The sequence below is a fragment of the Heteronotia binoei genome, chromosome 19, assembly GCF_032191835.1.
Source record: "Heteronotia binoei isolate CCM8104 ecotype False Entrance Well chromosome 19, APGP_CSIRO_Hbin_v1, whole genome shotgun sequence".
In the NCBI taxonomy this organism is placed as follows: domain Eukaryota; kingdom Metazoa; phylum Chordata; class Lepidosauria; order Squamata; family Gekkonidae; genus Heteronotia; species Heteronotia binoei.
This window is the reverse complement of record NC_083241.1, coordinates 44,519,172-44,540,569: the sequence shown is the minus strand read 5'-3', so window position 1 is coordinate 44,540,569 and position 21,398 is coordinate 44,519,172. Positions and strand designations below refer to the sequence as shown.

The following is a 21,398-nucleotide window of genomic DNA, read 5'->3' as shown; positions in this document are numbered from 1 at the left end:
CCCAGCAAGAAGGGCGGACTATTGGTAAAATAAATGCATACCCCAGAACTATTTTGTCTGCAACACGTAATTGCCTAGGTTTGTGAAATGCTTTCTGTTTCTGCTGCCACAGATGACTTAAGGCCAGCCTGTGGGGTTTTCAAGGCAAGAGATGACCAGAGATTTGCTGCTGCCAGCCAGAGTAGGCAATACTGATCTTGGTGGCCTGACTCAGTAGACAGCAGCTTCAGGAGTTCAGTAAAGCACCGGGGCTCTCTGTGGTCCCTTCTGCTCGGTCCCTGCAGCTGGTTGACAATGCAAAGTCTCTGATGTGGCCAGGCTGGATTTTTTTTAAAAAAAGTTTCTTATTAAGGAATTACCGTAATTTATCAAGGAAATATATATCTTGCTCTTCTCTGTTTAAAATGAGGCTCAAGTCAGCTTTGCAGGGGTGTCAAACTCATTTGTTGTAAGGGCCGGATCAGTCAGACCTTGCCGGGCTGGGCCGTGTGTGTCATAAAATGCCATGCCAGGTAGTAGAGATATAAACTTTATAAAGGACAGAGGCAAGCACAAAGGTTTAAAGAAAGACTTAAAACACACTTAAAAGACTAGCATTCTTGCAATATGTCGTTTATTCAACAGTCTCTGATAGCTGACACCTCTTGCTCTCAATTATTGCATCAAAATCTGGAGACCATGTCTGTGCTGTAGCAAACTTGAGTATGCTGCTCAGGTGTGTATCTGTAAGTTGTAAACCTGGTGAAGCTAGCTGTGATGCAGAAGGAAGCGAGAGAGAGGGAGGAGGAAGCAGGCGACAGCCAGTTGCTCGGGGGCCTGAGAGGGGGGCCTGATTCAGCCCCTGGGCCACATGTTTGACACCCTTGGCTTACAGCAACAGGCCTTTTTTTAAAGTAAAAAAAATACATTAAAAACAAAGCATTTTCTTTTGCTGCCAAGACTCAGGGTGACCCCCTCGGGGGGTTTTAAAGCACGAGGCATTCAGAGGTGGGTTGCCATTGCCTGCCTCTGCGTCATGACCCTGGTATTCCTTGGGGGTTTCCCATCCAAGTACTATCATTTATCGTACGGCAGAGTTACACGCAGGAAGCATATAATAATATTAAATGCATAAGCAAGTTGATACAGCGGTTATGCAGACCGATTGGACAGCCCCCTAGATATTAATATCTACATTTTTAATCCACTCAGTTGCAGCTGGAGAGAACGCGAAGAGCTCTGCCACATCTCCCTGGGAAACACGATGCTCATATATGAACATATGAAGCTGCCTTCTACTGAATCAGACCCCCCTCGGTCCATCAAAGTCAGTATTGTCTCCTCAGACTGGCAGCAGCTCTCCAGGGTCTCCAGCTGAGGATTTTCACACCTGGACCCTTTTTTCGAGATGCCGGGGATTGAACCTGGGACTTTCTGCTTCCCAAGCAGATGCTCTACCACTGAGCCACCGTCCCTCCCCTCACATTCACATCCAAGTACTAAACAGGGCTGGACTGCCATCCAAGTACTAACCAGGGCTGAACCTACTTAGCTTCCAAGCTGTTATGAGGTCAGGCTCACTTGATCTCATCATGATGGGATGAACAGAGGTGGTTTGCCATGGCCTCCCTCTGCGTAGGTGGTTTACCATGACCTTAGACATCCGTGGGGGTCTCCCATCCACGGATTAACTAGCTTTTGAGATCTGGTGAGATTGATCTAGCCTGGGACATCCAGGACGAGGAATATGCTATATCAGGGGTGGCCAAACTGCGGCTCAGGAGCCACATGTGACTCTTCCACACATCTTGTGTGACTCTTGAAGCCCCCGCTGCCTTGTCAGCTGGCTTGGAGAAGGCATTTGTCTCTTTAAATCACTTCTCCCAGCCAAGCCAAGAATGCCTTTAAAGTTGCTTCCTTTCTACCTCTCCCTCCCCAATCTATTTTCCTTCCTTCCTTCCTTCCTTCCTTCCTTCCTTCCTTCCTTCCTTCCTTCCTTCCTTCCTTCCTTCCTTCCTTCCTTCCTTCCTTCCTTCCTTCCTTCCTTCCTTCCTTCCTTCCTTCCTTCCTTCCTTCCTTCCTTCCTTCCTTCCCTCCCTCCCTCCCTCCCTCCCTCCCTCCCTCCTTCCTTCCTTCCTTCCTTCCTTCCCTCCCCCCCCTCCCTCCCTCCCTCCTTCCTTCCTTCCTTCCTTCCTTCCTTCCTTCCTTCCTTCCTTCCTTCCTTCCTTCCTTCCTTCCTCCCTCCCTCCCTCCCTCCCTCCCTCCCTCCCTCCCTCCCTCCCTCCCTCCCTCCCTTCCTTCCTTCCTTCCTTCCTTCCTTCCTTCCTTCCTTCCTTCCTTCCTTCCTTCCTTGTCTTTCAGCTCTCAAACATCTGATGTTCAAGTCTTCAGGCTCTCAGACATCTCATATTTATTCTATGTGGCTCTTACATGTAGCAAGTTTGGCCATTCCTGTGCTATATCAACAACATCTATAACTGGGGATGTTTACTTATTTGGATTTGTGTCCCATCCTCCCCGCCGAGGCAGGCTCAGGGCGGCTCACGTATGCTCTTGCGTATACATGAGTATAAACATATAATAAAAACATAAAAACAATAAAAGTAATTAAAACAGAAATTAACTTTACAGGTGCTATGATCTTAAGTTATACTGCCTTGCTATTCCAGCTAGGCGTTCTCCGCAAAGCAAATCTTAGTGGTCCAGATGTTCTATATAAAACAGATTGCAAGAAATAGTCCAGATGTTGCCTGCTGCCCCAGCAATCAAACAACAGCAAAACTCTTATAGTAGAACAATATGCATTTGCATTTTTGCAAGAAAACTGAGATCACATTAGGAGAATTCTTAGTCTGAAATGTATTTCACCTCTATGTGAAAACACAGAGGCTGTGTTGAAACCTTTCCGCCCATGCCCAATGGCTTTTCTCCTTCCCAGACTGCAGGACACCATCGATTACCTCAGTAACCAGATCTCCTCCAACCGGAGCTGGATGGAGCGAGAGCAGGAGCTGCTGCAGAAGGAGTTCCGGGAGAAGATCGATCAGCTGTCCTTGGCTGTTAAAGAGAAGAGTGTGGGTTTCTGCATGGCATGGAGAGAATGATGTCTCCTGGTCGGAAAGGGGGCCTGACCCACAAAGTGCAGCTGCCGGGGCTTTAGATCTCCCATTCCCACAACTAGCCTCAGCTCACGTGGAGGAGGAGGCCATTTTGGAAGGCAGATTCTGTGATAGGCTTAACAGATTTCGAAAAGCAAATCAAAAAGGACATGTTTCCCAACTGACTGCTTTAAACAACTGATTGCTAGGACCAGCTGCATTTTAGATACCCCTCCTAGTTAAGCTAGAGTTTGCCTCCACCTGGGGAAGTGCAGTGCAAAATAGGTTAACTCCCAAACTAAAAATAGTACATTTTCATTGTTGTTTTTTTTAAAGAGCCCCGAAGAGGATGGACTCCGAAAAAGAGGCCATGTCCTCTAAAAAGAGGACATCTGGTAACCAGTGTCCCCGCTAAGCTGAGCTAGCTCACAGCTCATCCATTTTTCTCTTAGCTCAGGAAAAATGTCCCCAGAGCAAACTGTTTTATGCAGCAGCTCGCAACTTTAATGCCAGTAGCTCACAAAGCAGAATTTTTGCTCACAAGACCCAGCAGTTTAGCGGGATTACTGCTGGTAACCCTACTCTGGGATGTTATACCCTGTGGAAGTCCTGCCCCTCTCCAAATCCTGCCCCCTCAGGCCCCACCCCCAAATCTCCAGGTACGCCCCAACCCCAAACTGGCAACCCGAGCTGCTGTTCTGTCATCCCACATGAGTGCCCTCAAAACAAGCCAAACTGTCCTCGTGTGGCAGCCGTGTTGTGGGGTTTCTTCCATTGCTTGTGGAGTTTTCCACCCTGTTTCTGAAGCTGCGCACCCTCAAGTGTTCTGCTGAAGCAATGCAAAGGAACGGCAGACGATCCGCCCCAGCCTGGGCCATGGGGAGCAGGGTATCTAAAGGGCGAAACCCCACCTCGCCTAGACAGAGCAGCACCTTGGGGTCTCCTCCATCTTTTACTTCAGTTAGTTTAACGAAAGACGTCAGAAACATTGAGACAGTTACATTCCAGGTGTTTTCAGAAATTTTTAAATAAAGAAGTCTTGATTTTTGTGGCGCTTGCGTTATGGCCGTTCAGCCTGGGCCAGAGTGTCTGACTTGCCCGTCTCTTCCTGTCTGCTCGCAGGAACAAGACGAGAGAGCCCTGGAGCTGCGGTTCAGTGAGATCCACGGGAAACTGGATAAAATGGAGGACGTACAGAAAATGGCTGCGGAAGAACCGGCAGTGAAACAGATGGAGGAGCGCTTCAACATGCAGCTGAGCAAACTCCAGACGGACGTCAATGAGGATGTAAAAGAAGTGAAGGCAGAAGTGAATGCAGGTGAGCAGACAGAGGAAACAAGTTAGAGGAGGGCAGGGAGCTGTGCGTGTTGGCAGTAGGCTTGTCCCAAGGTCCCAGCAGCCTGGGGGAAGGCCCGCCCCACAGCCACCATGTGCCCTTAAATCTGTGCAGGAATTAAAAGAAGCCTGCAAACTGTCTGTGTTTCGGACTGTGTGTGCCTTTAAATCTGAGCAAGCTGAATGGGTGGGGCAGGTAGCAGAGCCACATGGGTCTGTGAAGCATGTGAGAAAGGAGGAGAAGTCAGCAGAGTCCCTCTGCTTGTTTGGAGGAAAACTCCACCCTCTAGGCTGCTCTGCTCTCAGTTTCCTGTTAGTCTGAAGAAGTTGGTTGAAATACAGCAGATAGTTACATTCAGCAGCTCATGTGAGTAAATTGCCCCACTGAGATTGCAAACTGTTTATTTTGGCTGTTTTGTTTTCTTTTAGTGGAAGTGCAGCTGCTGGAGGACAAGGAAATTAAGACTGTATTCAGGGGGACTGCACTGCTGTATTTTTATTTATTTATTTATTTAAGGGAATGGGAAGGTCTCCTGGCTCCACCCCCAAAGTCCCCAGATATTTTCTGAGCTAGTCCTGGTAACTCTAGTTGGCAGCAGAGAGGACTTAATTAAGGGTTTTAATTAAGGACAGGAAGGTACTGGCTAGATTTTAGGGGGGGGGGGAAATTACAGTAAGAGTTGTTCAGTGGTGGAATCAGCTACCGAGGGAGATGGTGAGCTTCCTCTCACTGAGTCTTTACGCAGTGGCTGGATGAACACTTGTCTGGGATGCTTTAGGGTGGCTGGTCCATTGAGCAGGGGGTTGGACTAGATGACCTCTGGGACACCTTCCAACTCTGTGATTCTCTACTCCAGAAAAGGCTTAAAACTGAATCCTAAAAAGTGTTTTCTGAAAGCTCGCTTTCATTCTTCCCGGGTCTAGGGTTTACCGCCATCTACGAGAGCATCGGATCCTTGCGGCAGGTTCTGGAGGCAAAAATGAAGCTGGATAAGGAAGAGCTACAGAAGCAAATCCAGCAGATGAAGTAGCAGGCTGGACAGCCAATTCCTGCTTCCAAGGCAAGATCGATGATGGAGCCAGGTGCAGGTGAAGCCGGAGTCCCTCCAGGTTAGGCGTCCATTTCATGTCCGGATGAAGTGACACGCCTCCTCCCTTGCGTGGCCCTGTACAGTTCCTGTAGATAGCCCATCCAAAGCTTTGCGAGTGAAACGCGTCCCTTTTCCCCAGAAGACCTGTGGGAATCACTGCCATATATAACTCTGCTTTGAAGCGCTGTTGACTTCAGAAGCATTACCTCAGACGACGCAGGCCACGAGTTTGGGCAGGGGCCTCAAAACACTGTGAGCTGGCTGTGCGTGCAGGAAAAGGCATGACCAGCCACACCAGGCCCCCCCCCCCACCTTTTTGAGCCTGAGAGCACCTTGGGAATTCTGATATAGTGTGGTGGGGGCATCCACAAAATGGCCGCCACAGGAGGCGGAGCCAGCCACAAAATGGGTGCCACAGTTGACCTTCAGTCACACAGTGAAAATCCTTGGGCTGTCATGGCAGCTGCGGCCAAAACAACTGATTTAAAAATCTGCACGGCCCATCAGATCTCCAGTGGCCAATCAGAAGTCCCGCCTGGTCCTGCCCACTTTATAAAACTCTTTTTGAGCACCAAGAAAAGGTGTCAGGGGGTGTCACGGAGCGCTCAGAAGCGAGTGGTTCGGTTTTTAGAAAATAAGTGGCCGGCAGCTGGTTCTGGCTTGCCCTGCGCCGAGTTCGCCCCTTCTTGTAGATGCTCCCCTCTGGGGTAGTCCCCGGCCTCCTGCTTCTAGGTCCCTCCCCCCAGCTTCCTGTGGCCCCATATCCGTCAGCCCTCCCTGCCTTGGGAACTCTGCCCAGCGGGGACGCTGTGGTAGACAGGCATCTCAGCCAATCCTGGCCAGAGCGTCCCGCCTCTTGCCACAAAATGCTCTGATTGGATGAAAATAGTCTTACAAAAGTTCCTATCAAAAGAAAGAGGCAAAGATTCCACTGCTTCCAAAGCACACAGTCTCAAGGACTCCCTGATCTGAGGGAGGAGGAGGAAGAGAAGAAGAAGAAGAGGAGGAGGAGAAGGAGGTGGAGATAGAGGTTGGATTTATACCCTGTCCTTCACAAAGTGTCTTACAATCTCCTTCCCTTCCTCTCCCCACAACAGTCACCCTGCAAAACAGGGGGGACTGAGAGAATAGTGACTAGCCCAAGGTTACCAAGCTGGCTGCACGTGAAGAAGGAGTGGGGAATCAAACCTGGTTCTCCAGATTAGAGTCCACCAGTCTTTACCACTACAGCATGCTGGCTCTCAGAGAATTCGCACACCAACAATCCCCAGAACTAACCATGGTGCGGGGTCTCCGTGCTGGTCTGAAGCAACGGAACAAAGTGCGAGTCCAGCGGCATCTTTCAGACCAACAAAGTTTAATTCTGGCACACTTTTTCATCTATGAATATCCATCTCTGGGGCACTGGAGTCTGATTTCTAGGCGGGTCAGAGTTTCAGAGGTAAAGACTGGCTCTTGAAGTGGATTGATTTTCTAAGCAGACGCATCGCTGTTTCCCACTGGAACCGGAAGGGCTCAAAAGTGCATTACTTTGTACCGGACTATTTCTACAGTAACCCTTTTTCGCAGCGCCTCCAATGGGGGCAGCAAATGGGGATGTACAGATGTTTTCACAAACCGTCATCTTGACAAAACGAAACCCTTTCTTCAATTCACAGCTCTCTTTCTGCGTGTGATCAAGACAGGATTCTGTTTTCTGACGTTTTGCGTCCCTGGATATTTCACAATGTTTCCTTCTGATACGGTGGAGGAGAGAGGAGGGCCCATGGGCAGAAGAGACCACCCCGAGATGGCCAGGGCCTTCACTGTTGGGGGGTGGTATGTGGGGTCCATTTCTCCATTCCCCAAGTCCCTTCCATGAAAATTCAGCTTTGTGTTTTTTTCATTTCTAAGTGGCCAACTGTGTGATCCTCTGTAAAGGTAATCTGGGCAAAACCCTCTGAAACCAAGGAACATCAACTGCAGTCTGCCGCAAGGCTTGTGCAGAAATGAAATGCAGGAAGAATTCTGCCCTGTTGCCCCAAGAAGGCATCTGCCTGCCCCCATCTTCCCTTGTTTGAGCCAGCGAGTGCAAAGACGTTGACCGATAACTGGGCACTAGACCCTAGGCCAGGGGTGTCCTGTGAGGGCCCCAAGCAACTGGCTGTCATCTGCTTCCTTCTCCTTCTCTCTTGCTTCCTTTTGCATCACAGCTTGCTTTGCCAGGCTTGCTCAATCGCACAGGAGCTACAGAGCAAAGCCTCTTATTTTCTTCATTGGCTGAGATTCCTCCCTTGGGGAGGAAGCGGGGGGGGGGGAGGCATAGCTTACTTCAAAAGAAGCTCTCTTTCCCTCCCTCCCCAGAAGATGAGGAGGGGGAGGAGCCTCAGCCAATAGAAGAAAGAGAGGCTTGGCTCAGTAGCTCTGCTGTGTGATTGAGAGGACGTTTATATCTCTGCTACCTGGAATTACATTTTATGACACACGTGGCCTAGCCAGGTCTCATTTGTGTCAGACCCGTCACTCATAACACCCCTGCCCATGGGTTTTCATTTCATTCTCCTGTTATTTTGGTCATTGTTCTCTTTGCCCTTCGAACCCCTCCTCTCACATGGCCCGGGTCACATTGCATTTCCAGTTCAGGAAGTCTTGTTCAGGAGCAAGCGGAGGGTGTCCGGAGATACCCGTCTTGAGTCACATGGGTCCGTGTAGATTCGGTGGCTTTGGCTGTCAGTTGGATGGGGAAGGCCATGCCGCGTCAGAATCTGTCTCCTTCCCCACGCACCACGCACAGTATTTTGTTTTTCGAATGGCTCCCTCAAGGGTACTTTGGTTTAGTTGGCATTAATCCAGATGGGGAACTCTGACTTTTATCGACTGACCCGCCTGCCAGTTGATGCTCCACTGGTCACCTTGGGATGGCAGGTTCTGGGCCCCACTAGGGCGGAAGTCATGAGGTGGTCTCCCCTGCCCCGAGTGTGAGGGTGATCCCCGGACATGCCCCCGTTGCCCCTCACACCCTTATGGGGATCCCCGCACTCAGGATGGCTTTCCTGAGAATGGATCCAGCCCCATGCTGATACCGATGCTTCCAAACCTTTCGCAACCGCATGTTACTGTGTGAAGCAGCAAAACCCACTTGCAAGTGGCTGCTGAAGTGCACCGAAAGTGGATTGGAAGTGTGTTATTCAAGATGCTTGAAACCTTCCGCATCCGTAATGCAATTCCTGAGGGAGCCCAGTGGGAGAGGCAGCAGGCGAGAGCAAACTGTGTCCCCCCCCCCCCCCACAGACCTCATGCCTTCAGGTATGCTGCTGACTCTTTCTGGCCTGCCGCCTTTGGCTGGGGGTCTGAGGGGATGGGATTTCTGGGGGAAACGTCCTCTGGTTTAGACTATCAGTTCCAACTGGATTAGAACCAGGGCAGCATCAGCATCACCGGAGAGGTTCCAGTGATGGAACCTTCCTGGTATAACACTGGAGGAGATGATCTCTGACCCACCTTGGCTCTGTGTGTGAGAGAGAGGGAGGGAGGGAGATATGCCAAGCTCACTAAATTAGGGGTGCCAGCATCAGGTGAGGCCTGGGGATCCCCCGGAATTGCAGCTCCCCTCCAGACTACAGAGATCAGTTCCCCTGGAGAAAATGGCTGCTTTGGAGGGTGGACTCTTGGGCACTGTACCCTACTGAGGTCTCTGTTCTCCCCAGGCTCCATCCCCAAGTCTCCAGGAGTTCCCCAACCTGGACTTGATAACCCAAAGCTCACCGCTCCCTGCTTGTCCCCCCTCCTCTTCCTTCTGGGGCAGGCTGTGGTTTTGCAAGTCTTAAAGGGGTGTGTGTGCAGTCTGTTTAGGCCAGGAATTCCCTCTCCCAAGGATCAAGCACACTGGCTTCTCCAAAGAGCCTTCTTCCCTTCATGAAAGGAAGCACAGAAGGCTGGGATGCAATTTACAGAAGCAAAAAGAGACACCAGGTTTTGCCAGAGAAGCAAACCTGTGCCCATGTGCTGGAATGCATCCATTGGAGGGGCCAAATAGCCCTGGAGCTAAACGGAACCCTGCTGGTGGAGTGCCACATGCTCTGCCCAGTCTGCGCCCAGGCCCTGATGCCAACCAGTGACCTGGATCTGGGCCAGTTGGTTCCAGGCCACCTTGGAAAGTGAAAGGGCCGTAACTTCCCTGGGTAACGCAATGCACCCCTCTTTCAGCCACTTTCCTTCCCTTGACCGGCACAGGACCCTGCCTCTTAAAGGTCCAAAGTTTCTGTGCCTGCCTTATCGAGTCCAGTGTTGCTGTCAGGCCCAGAGAGGTCAAGGAGCCAGCGACCATCTCTTCTCCACCCCCTGGTTCTTCAGAATGGATGTCACAAGTTCTCAATGGCTGCCGTTGCTTCGGGGGAGACACGCCAGAGTCCCTCGTCCCTGAGACCAGCCATGACCAAAGATTGCCCGGGCAAGAACTCCTGGCCCTTGGGGGACCAGCAGCTCTCCGGGGGTGCTGGCCGGTCATTCTGCACTGCCTGAGGCAACCTGATCCAGTTCCTCTTGGCCAAAACAGGCCTGCTGCCAGGAAAAGAGCCCCGGCTTGAGGGCAGAAAAGAGACCCACTCCCAGGAACGCAGTTCAGGCTGTCTTGGTGTCAGGGGGGGTGCGGCTTGATATGCAAATTATTTCCTGCTGGGACAGCGGCTCGATAGGCAAATTATTTCCTTGTGGAACAGTGGCAATGCCAGTGGGTGTGGTCTAATATGCGAATGAGTTCCTGCTGGGCTTTTTCTACAGGGAAAAAAAAGCCTTGCCCACTCCGTGTTTTTGTCTGAACACATCCCCCCAGCCACCGGTTGGGAATGGGAGGGCAGGGGGGCCAGATCCAGGTGGAGGAACTCCTGGAGATTTGAGGATGGAGATGGGGAAAGGCAGGGACCTCAGTGGGGAGCAGTGCCCAAGAGCCCGCCCTCCCAAGCATCCCTTTTCTCCAAGGGAAACGGACCTCTGCAGACTGGAGATGAGGTGTAATTTCAGGGGATCCCCAGGCCCGGAATTACAGCTCATCTCCAAACTGCACCTGGAGGATGTTTCAGAAAAAAGGGGAGAGCCCAGTAAACGGGAGAGGCGATAGAAGTTAAACAACTACTGTGGGATAAACAAAGAATATAATAACCAATTTAAAAGACTCTCATATATTTTAATGCTCAACATTTTAAAATTTGCAAACTTCATATCATAATAAATCTTCATTCATATATTTCATGTTATAAATTAGGCATGCTTCCTATTCCAATAGAGGCCCAATGTTAACATTTCCATATTGCAAAAAAAGTCACGTTTCACATTGTAAACTAGGCATGCTTCATGTTGTTAAAGAGGTGCGATATTAACATATCCATATTGCAAAAAAGGTCAACGAGCACCCGGATATAGGCCCATTTCATCAATAGACTTCCTCAGGAGTAATGTCTTTCTATGTTTTTTCAGGAGTAACAGCCATTAGTACTGACCCATATTCATGATTCTTCTTATTACATCTTTACTCTCAATCTGGAATAAACCGAGATAATAACGGAACAAGAGAGCACTCAGCTGAACGGAACCAAATATACAAAAGTAAATATTTCAGTGAAAAACTTACCACTGCAAAGTACTTAAGTGTGTACATTTTTCATATAGGAGCCACAGCCAGTTCAAACTGATGCATTCAACCAGATGCCACGAGCCTTCTGGAGTTTGCTGGCCTAAACGTCTTTTGCCTATCCCACCCGGAGGATGGCATCTGTAGAACTTCTCTTAGGAGTTTTGGAGTGTCATGCCTGTGCTGTGAAGCTTCTGCCACTAGATGGCACCACAGGACCTCACCACCCAGGGGGACTAGAGAAGCAACTTCTGAGATCACTTTTGGGGGAACTTTGTGACCTCTGAACATGACGATTTCACATGCTGTAGGACTCTGAAACAGACCATGGGTCAGTCAAGGGCAGCGAAAAGAGCATTTCCAAATCTTGCCTTAAAAAAGTATTCCACTCGTCATTCTGAAAAGGAAAGTAATTTGTAACACGTTTTCTTATTTCCCCCAAATGTTCAGTTTCTCTGTAGAAAAACTGGGAGAAAAGGCCTAGGGGCCCTTGGGAGTTTTTCTGTTATTTTCGACGTAGCCAACCAGAAAGGTAGGGGATGTTCTGTGGGAAAGGCTGTTGCAAGAACTGAACGTTTTCCCCGCCAACGAACCAGCCTTGATTCACAGTGTTTTGTAACAGCGAAGGAGACCCTTGTCTGTTCCGCTGGAGAATAAAGCACATTCGCTATATGAAAGTATTAAACTGACAGCTAAGTTCTGTCCGCATAGAGATGACTGTGAATAAACACATCCAGGTATTTCTTTAAATGTGATTTCGAGACAAGAAAACATTTTCTTAGGAACGTGTTGTTAGTTGCATCTCGTAAATACGGAGCCATACGCATTACGAAGAGCCACTTGCCTTTAAAAAAAAAATATGAAGTTATCGTTTCCAGGTTTTGCAAGATCAAGAAGCGTGAGTGAACAAAAGGGATGAACAACAGACAATATTTAGAGAGGGAAAGAAATAATGTTTTCTTGTAAAACTATGTGCGGTCCTATGTATAATTGCTAACGAGCTTTTTTTGAATGATAAATAAACCTGACTAAAATCTTAAATTTCATGATGCAGTGTGCACGCCCTTCTTTTCCACATGTGAGTAAACCATTCACTAATGGTGAATATTGAAATGGAAGAAGGAAAAACTGATAAGTGAGAGAACAGAGGTCCATCGTTGGCTCTTAGCCACAAGGGATAGATGGAACACTGTCTGAGGCAGGGATGCTCTGTCTTCTCGGTCCAGAGACCAACAGCTAGGCTCGCTTTTATGAACATACGAAGCTGCCTTCTACTGAATCAGACCCCCCTCGGTCCATCAAAGTCTTATCTACTCACACTGGCAGCGGCTCTCCAGGGTCTCATGCGGAGGTTTTCCACGCCTACTTGCCTGGATCTTTTTTAGTTGGAGATGCTGGGGATTTAACCTGGGACCTTCTGCTTACCAAGCAGATGCTCAGCCACTGAGCCACCATCCCTCCCCTAAAGATATTGGAGTTATATCCTGCCCTATACTCTGAATCTCAAGAGTCTCAGAGCAGCTCACAATCTCCTTTACCTACCTCCCCCACAACAGACACCTTGTGAGGCAGGTGGAGCTGAGAGAGCTCTGTCAGAAACTGCCCTTTCAAGGACAACTACGAAAGCTGGGCTGACCCAAGGCCATTCCAGCGGCTGCAAGCGGAGGAGTGGGGAATCAAACCCGGTTCTCCCAGGTAAGAGTCCGTGCACTTAACCACTACACCAAACTGGCTTTCCCTTGCCAGTGATCTTGATGCCAAGCTCAACAGAAATGCCCCGTCTCCATTTCTGCTGGCACACTGCCCCCCCCACTCCAGACTGGGTTTCCTGCTTGTTTTCAGTCAATTTAAACCTATTTTGCTAGCATTTCTTTTGGCCTTTTAGATTCTGTTTTCTTGTACATGTCATTTCAGCAAGGAGATCAATTGGGAGATTTATTTTTAAGTGTAGGTTTTTTGGGCGGCTTTGGTTTTCATGCTAGAGGATGGATGCTCCCTATATGCAGAGGACACCCTTTGGAAGAAGAGGCATAAATGTCCTGAGAATTCATGCCACATTAAAAGAGGAACTTTCGCCTTTGGGTGAGTTTTGGGTGTAGAAACCAGGCTTTGAAAAGTTTGTTTCCTGACGGATGATGTAAGTGAGGAAGTTGTGAAGACAACAAAACAGAAGTGTTTGGTTTGTCTCTTTTTCAGAGGGTCTGTCTCCCAAACCGGGAGCCCTCTCAGAGCTATCTGACAGGGCTGGCTTTCCTGGGTAAGCTGCCCTGTCAAAAGAACACTGCCATATTTTTGTGCAGCTCCTGTTCTCTTTGATGAGGTTGCGGGGGGGGGGGGGGAGTTCCATGGATATTTTGCCCAAGAGTTCTTCAGCTCTACCAACTGATCCCATACATCTACTTGGAAGGAAACACCCCTGAGTAAAAAAGAACATCAGGATTGTGGCTTCAGCGCCACCAGGAATCTACCATCTGGTACACAGCAGCACCACTTTGGCTCCTAAACCCCCCCAATTTTGTGATTAAAAAAAAAAAGGTAAAGGAAAGGTCCCCTGTGCAAGCACCAGTCATTTCCGACTCTGGGGTGACGTCGCATCACAGCGTTTTCACGGCAGACTTTTTACAAGGTGGTTTGCCATTGCCTTCCCCAGTCATCTACTTTCCCCCCAGCAAGCTGGGTACTCATTTTACCGACCTCAGAAGGATGGAAGGCTGAGTCAACCTTGAGCCGGCTACCTGAGCCCAGCTTCCGCCAGGATCAAACTCAGGTCGTGAGCAGAGAGCTCGGACTGCAGCTTTACCACTCTGTGCCACCGGGCTCTTTCCCAGTTTTGTGATTAGAATGTGTTAATTATTGACCATTTTCATTCCAAATCCCCACTTTTCTCTTTGAGGGAGGTTTATATCTTCTTGTGCCTGTTTGCATGTGTTTTTCTACTGATTATCTTTATCACAAGTTACCGGACTCCTTAACAGGATGTAAAACTTTGTGCAGTCAACACAAACATCTGACCAATGCCCAGATAATAAAATTCCATGCTCCCAGGGACAGAAGTCACCTGCTAAGGCAGTGGTCCTTACAAAGGAGTAAGTCCCATTGAACAAAGTGGAGCTGACTTCCGAGTAAACATCCTTATGTTAGCCAACCAATACTGTTGACTTTCCAGAGGAATTAATTGGATACTGTGTGAAGCAAGCTACAAGACTAGATGGACCACTGGTCTGATCCTGCAGAGCTCTTCTTATGAAATAAATAAAAAATCACTTTAGGGGCACATCAACTTTGTTAGGTACAGAACCTATCCAGGCTGTGCTAGACCAGAGGAGCAAGTAAACTACATTTTAAAAGTGGGTGTCTTCTGTCTTCTTCCCCATGAACTCCAGTAATTATACGTGCTGCTCTACAGCACATACAACAGAATGCCATAAAACGGGTGGCCAACGGTAGCTCTCCAGATGTTTTTTGCCAAAACTCCCATCAGCCCCAGCCATTGGCCATGCTGGCTGGGGCTGATGGGAGTTGTAGGCAAAAAAACATCTGGAGAGCTACCGTTGGCCACCCCTGCCATAAAAGCACAATATAGAAAAGACAGAACAGTTACAGTAAAGGAGCTGGTTTGTTGCTTAATGTTATTTTTTTTTATTTATTAAAACCAGGGCTTTTTTGAGCAGGAATGCAGTTCCGGCTGACTTGGTGTGAGGGGTGTGGCCTAATATGCAAATGATTCCTTGTTGAGCTTTTCCCACAAAAAGCCCCGTGTGAAACAATGGTGATGTCAGGGGGTGTGGCCTAATATGTAAATAGATTCCTGCCGGGCTTTTTCTACCAAAAAAGCCTTGATTAAAACATTTATGTTCCACTTTTCCTTGTGGCTTAAAGTGGCTTACTATACTTTGACAGGAGTAGTCAAACTGAGGCCTGGGAGTCACAGGTGGTTCTTTCACACGAGAAGTCATTTGTCTCTTTAAATCATTCTCCAAGCCAAGCCAGCAGGCAACTTGGAAAATGCATTTAAAGTTGCTTTATTTACACCTCCCCCTCCCTCCTCCCATCTATTTCCTTCCTTCCTGTCTTGCATCTCTCAAACATCTGATGTTTCTTCTAGGTGGCTCATGTTAAGCAAGTTTGGCCACTCGGTTTAAGATATTTTGTTAAATGCAAACATAAGATAGCAAGCCCCGATGCTGTTAGTTCCACTGTTGTCAGTGGAAGCTCTCAATTGCTGCCTAGCCCCTTCCGCCCGACTGGTGGGTGGCCCAGTTGCTGCTCCTTGGCGTGGCATTCTCAACCAGGAGAAGGGTTTCTAGGAATTAGGGGCTTCGCTTCCTTAGAACTGCATGCCTACGTGCCAACCTCTTGTTTTGCCTGAATGGGCTCTGGAAATAATATTTCAGTGACCCAGCTTTCAGCCACAGCGGGCCAGGCGGAAGTATGTTATCTTAAGCAACTTGTGGATCTCTAATTTCCTGTCTAAATTTCCTGTCCAAATCCAACTTCCCCTTAGCACTTGAGGCAGCTCTGCCTTTTGCAAAAGAATGACTCAGGAGGAACAGCGAAACAGAACTTTGTGAGCTCAGAGTGCAGCTGGACGGCCCTGGTGGGCGAGCAAGAACGAGAGCAGTTCAGGGTTGGCCTCCCAACCAAGGCGGGCAGGGGTTTCTTCTGTCCAGGAAACTAACACAGAAACTACTCAAGGGGGTCTGCTTGGAGCTCTGCATTTTCAACCTCAGCAATAAACCCAGGTGGAATTTGATAGCAGACCTCAGCATATGGGGTTCTTGGTCAAAACTTATGGTTGGGGGCTCATTCTCAGAGCCCCCAGCTGAAATCTTGGGGTGACAGCTGGGCCCAGATGCGTGCCCACTTGTGGTTCCTGCCCATCGTCTGTAAGTGAGAGGCCACAAACTGGCAATTACATTTTGCACATTTCCAGGTTTCTGACTTGAAAGCCAGCATTCTTCGACAAAAGACCTTGCAAGGGAGACTCCAACCTGGTTCAGCACTTGAGGGGAAGTGTGGTGCTGTTGCTGGACTTGAGGCCAGAAGCATCACAAAGATTTCGGGGGCATGAGCTTTCCAGAGTCTAAGCTCCCTTCATCAGATACAAATAGGAATGGAGACCCCTGAGTCCTTCTATCCCCAGTCAGGTGGGAGTTGCAAAGAAGGGACTCCAGATCTCTTAATACCTATGTATCTTGACTATGGTTACCGTATTTTGAAAAGCAAAAAAGAGGACATCTTTCCCGACTGAGCACAGTTAGAGTCCAATGGCACCTTTGAGCCCAAATTTTTTTAATTAAAGGTGAACTTTTGTGGGCACACAAAAGCTCCCCTTGGATAAAACTTTCCGCATGCATCTCTAGCTGATCCCCAAGGTAAGTGTGCCTGTGCACAAAAGCTAATCCCCGGAATAAGTGTGCATGCACGCTTCCAGCTAATCCCCAGAGTAAGTGTTTGTGTCCTCGAAAGCGAAGCCCGAGTCAGCGGCGCCTGTGCACGCGGAAGTCAACAATCAGAGCGAGCGTGCCTGGAGGCTTCCGCCCGGAAGGAGCCTTTCTCCGCCTGCTGGGGCTGCCCCCGCCCCAAGTCTCGCCTCGCTGAGCGCGGAGGGGCCGGACTACATTTCCCGTCAGGCGGCGCGGCTGCGCGGAGGCGGCCTGGGCTGGGGAGGATGCCTTCGGCGGCGGAGGAGGGTCCCGCTGGCCGGCCGCGGCTGTGCGGCTACCTGGAGCGGCTGTCGGGCAAGGGCCCGCTGCGGGGCTTCCGGAGCCGCTGGTTCGTGTTCGAGCCGGGCCGCTGCGCGCTCTTCTACTTCAAGGGCCCCCACGAGCGCCTCCCCCTCGGCCGCCTCGACCTCGCCCGCGCCGCCTTCACGCTGCCCGCCCCGCCCCACCACGCCGCCTTCGAGGTCCACGCGCCCGGCGCCGCCGTCACCGTCCTCAAGGTGAGCCGCAGCGCCAGCCCCCGGGGCCCCTTGCAAGCGGAAAGCTAGCGCCCCAGGGAGATGGCGAGCAGGCACTTGCAAGCAGAAAGGCGGCCCCGCAGGGAGACAGAAGGGGGGCTCCTTGCAAGCAGAAATGTGGCCCCGCAGGGAGACAGAGGAGCCACCTGCAGGGAGAGGGAGGGAGCTCCTTGCAAGCAGAAAGCCAACACCCCAGGGAGGCGGGGGGGGGGGGAGGAAGCTTCTTGCAAGCGGAAAGGCTGCCCTGCAGGGAGAGGGATGGGAAGATCCTTGCAAGCAGAAAGTTGGTCCTGCAGGGAGAGAGAATGGGGAGGAAGTTCCCTGCAATCAGAAAGATAGCGCTGCAGGGGGAGAGAGTGGGGCGGAGGGGGGGAGCTGCCTGCAAGCAGAAAGCTGGTCCTGTTATTGGCCGTCCAGAGGAACTGGTTGGCTGCTGTGTAAGAGAGGATGCTGGACCAGATGGGCCACTGGTCTGATCCAGCTGGGCTCTTCTGATGTTCTGAGCAACAGGGCCTGGTGGGTTCGGCTGAGCGCATGTGGCTGACCCAGGAGGTTCCCATGACAGAGTGAGGTTTCAAATCTCTTGGTCTCCTAGATTTAAAATATCCAGTCTATCTACCTGTCTTATCTATCTTTGACTTTCTCATTCGGAAGGGGCTTTGGCTCAGTGGGAGGGCATCTTCATGACACGAAGGTCCCAGATTGAGTCCCCGGCATCTCCAGTTGAAAGGACCTGTGGCAGCAGGTGATGGGAAAGACCTCCCCCTGAGACCCTGGAGAGCGGCTGCCGGTCTGAGTAGACAGGCCTGACCTGGATGGACCAAGCAGTTGATTTGGTGTAAGGCAGCTTCATGTGTCCCTGTAGCTCAAGGCGGGTTTCGATTGAGAGGTTCAGTCGGTCCCTAATGTGACTCAAAAATATGGTAACTTTGCAATGTAAGAGCAAAGATTTCTAGTTCAGCCGTTTAATGCAGTGGGGCTGGGGTTGAAGAAAGGGCCTCGAAGTCCCTGCCCTCGGCCCCACCCTGGCTTTATGGAGAAGAACTTTCCTTCCACTGTGGGAATTAAGGCAACGGATACGAGATTCCCAGAAAGCCCCCTGTCGGCATGGCCCAGCCCTTCTCAGCTTCAGCAAGACTGCTGCATCGCATACCTGAAGGCCCGCCCTTTTGAGTCACAGCCCATCTGCCCCTCAGGTGAACCCCCAAAGGACTTCCTCGGACAGCCCCTGTCCCTTGACTTTCCTTCCTTGGAAATAGGTGCCCCCTGACTTTCCCGCCGTGCAGGCAGGTGCTGAAAGTTTGAGGGAAGAGAAGCTCCACTCCAAGCCTTTCTGGAGCAAGGGCGTCGAGAGGAGGGGAGGTTAGATGCTTTGTGCAAGTTGGACTCTGACCGTCCTGTCTCTCTGCCAGTGCAGTCGCTACGGAGGGAGACCGTCTCTGTCTGTGGGGAAACGGCCCATGGTGTGTTTATCAGAAGGAGGTGTGGAAGAGGCATGGTGGTAAGCCAAGCAGGAGAGGAGCCTGGGACGCCTGTAATGTTTGCACAAGCGGTTTGCTCATATAACTGTTGTGTGGCCACCGCGCACGCTGCAGTTCCTGCTTAGCCAGCCACCTGGGCTGTTGCTCAAACCCTTGGGCAGGACTGAGCAAGTGACTCCAGTTCAAGGAGTTCTCTTGGGAAGTGATTCTGGCCCTGTAAGCTCCGGGGAGTTAAGCCACTTAATGTGCTTGGAGACGGTTTGAGCTTCTGCTTAACCCTTGTCTGGCATTTTGCACAGTGGATGTTTGGGTTGAGGGCCTGAACTGCAGTGTGAGGCAGACGTTGTGTCTTGTTTGCACAAGTCCTTTGCAGCCTGGCTCAGGAGACGGTCATAAGAACGTAAGAGAAGTCATGTTGGATCAGGCCAGTGGCCCACCCAGTCCAACACTCTGTGTCACACAGTGGCCAAAAAAAACAGGTGCCACCAGGAGGTCCACCAGTGGGGTCAGAACACCAGAAGCCCTCCCACTGTTGCCCCTCCCAAGCACCAAGAATACAGAGCATCACTGCCCCAGACAGAGAGTTCCAACAATACGCTGTGGCTAATAGCCACTGATGGACCTCTGCTTCATATGTTTACCCAATCCCCTCTTGAAGCTTGCTATGCTTGCAGCTGCCACCACCTCCTGTGGCAGTGAATTCCACGTGTTAATCACCCTTTGGGTGAAGGACTTCCTTTTATCTGTTCTAACCCTTTCATGGGGGGGGGCAGGTTTTGGAGCTGGGCTGCAAATGATTTATTGAGGAACGGGCTTATTAAGGGACGTTATTATTAAGCTTGCTTTCTTCTTTGGCTAAATTGCACGTGGGGGCTAGGCGTCCTTTCTGTGCTGTGTGGGGCACACAGAGTGCTTTAGGAACTCTGATCTCCTTTCTTCTCACATGAGTGACCCAGCAGTTGCGTTGCATCCCGTGTGGTGCAGTTGGTGTGGAGGAGAGCGTGTTGAGGGGTTCGGAAAGGGATGTTTTCAAAAAAAGCTTGTTTTAAAGGCTTCCGCCCAGCTTTCCAAGAGCAGTCTCTCGGGCCTGTGTTAGATTAGTGCTATAGGGCTATTACTCTGCCAAGGCAAGTCTTGATACAGGAACTGCAGGCAGGACATCAACTCCCTTTTCGGCTTCCCCCTGCTGTCCTTCATGTGCTTTTATTTTCCTGTGTCTCCTGCTTATTCACGCTTTGCACACATGTCATGGGGCAGTCGCTCATTGTTTGTTCCTGAGCTTTTCGGGAGCCGCCAGAAGTGGTTCAGCGACGCTCAGTGAATTTGTCTTTATTTAGGGAGCTCCGCCCTTGGCTTCTGCTGGAGTGCTGTGACTTGCATGCACCCGTGTGCTGCTGGCTGCAGTTTGGTTCTCTGGTGCAATGTGATTGTGGTCGGACAAAGGGCTTCTGGGTCCCGTTCCTTTGGGCAGCTGCTTTCCCAGATGCTGAATAAGCAGCATGCAAACCCCTTCTGCCTTCTTGCTAATGACAAGCCAGCGATACAGACATCCGTGTGATCAGGGCATCGGAAGAATGCTGACTGGGCTTGAAGCAGGAGGTCGTGGAAACCCTCAAATAGCGAAGCAGTCTCTCCTGCATCCGGCTGTTGAGTCCTTATCACCTGTAGAAAGTGGGTTGACCTATTCAGGGCAAAGTGGGAAATATGGGGTGAGAATTGAGTGGGGAAGCAACCTTGCATTTCTGGATTGTGTTGGAGTGTCAGCTGACATCAGCGAAGCTGTTTCCAAGAAATTGTGTGAGAGCCCATCTGTTTTTAATTTGTTTGAAATATGGTTTGCATACATGCCACATTATGCAGAATAAATACCCTTGCTTGTAATCTGAGGAGAAAGAAATTCCTAAGAGAAGGCTCCATTTATGGTAGGCTTTCTTCAATATTCCCGTTCTTTAAACCTCCTTTTGTAAACTCCCTAGCCCCGTGGCGCAGAGTGGTAAAGCTGCGGTACTGCAGTCTGAGCTCCCTGCTCACGACCTGAGTTCGATCCCAGCGGAAGTTGGTTTCAGGTAGCCGACTCCAGGTTGACTCAGCCTTCCATCCTTCCGAGGTCGGTCAAATGAGTCCCCAGCTTGCTGGGGGGAAAGCGTAGATGACTGAAGAAGGCAATGGGAAACCACCCCGTAAAAAGTCTGCCGTGAAAACGTTGTGAAAGTAACGTCACCCCAGAGTCAGAAACGACTGGTGCTTGCACAGGGGACCTTTCCTTTACTTTTTACCTTCTTGCTTGAGTGTGTCATGTCCTACATCACAGCTTGATCTAGGTTTTTGATGTAGGTCTGCTTGGCTTGGGAGCATCTAAAGACCTTGAGCGGTTCTCCAAAAAACAAGCCTAAAAGCTACGAATATATGGGAAAGTGTTATTTCTTGTTCCTCGCGGCTGCCAGATCCGTGTTGTGAAAGCTCACGCTGTACCCCACTGACCTCTAATCATAATCATGTTTGCTTGGGAGTGAGCCCACTGAATGCAGAAACAGCTAATGCATTTTGGAGCATACGTGTACAAAGTTGCTGTGCCAGCCAAATGCTCCTGTTGGATAGCTGCCTGCCTTTTTTATCCTGTGGGGCCTTTACTTCCTGTTTGAGGAGATGTTTTCTCCCATAGCAAACAGCGCAATGGTCACAAGCCAGTCTGTGATCCTCCAAATAGCTGCCTGGCTGAACTCTTCTCATGAAAACTTCACGCCAGGTTATGTTTGCCAGCTTCTAAGGTGCTGGGGATTGTTTGTGAGCAACACTGGCCTTAATCATCTCTCTGACTTCTCTGTGCAAAGGAAGACGAATTAACTT

General features: G+C 50.1%; 2 protein-coding genes across 2 annotated transcripts in view; both read left to right on the top strand.

Annotated features, from left to right (window-relative positions):
* The window catches only part of FAM81A (family with sequence similarity 81 member A), a 31,709-nt gene extending 26,237 nt beyond the window's left edge, over window positions 1–5,472 (top strand). Inside the window, exons 7-9 of the mRNA XM_060260138.1 lie at window positions 2,918–3,053; window positions 4,200–4,395; window positions 5,337–5,472. Of these exons, the coding sequence (XP_060116121.1) occupies window positions 2,918–3,053; window positions 4,200–4,395; window positions 5,337–5,443 (439 nt within the window). The 3' untranslated portion in view covers window positions 5,444–5,472. The remainder of the gene's footprint in view (window positions 1–2,917; window positions 3,054–4,199; window positions 4,396–5,336) is intronic.
* An 11,307-nt stretch (window positions 5,473–16,779) lies between these two features.
* The window catches only part of TBC1D2B (TBC1 domain family member 2B), a 47,844-nt gene continuing 43,225 nt past the window's right edge, over window positions 16,780–21,398 (top strand). The window contains exon 1 of the mRNA XM_060259912.1: window positions 16,780–17,052. Within this exon, the coding sequence (XP_060115895.1) occupies window positions 16,780–17,052 (273 nt within the window). The remainder of the gene's footprint in view (window positions 17,053–21,398) is intronic.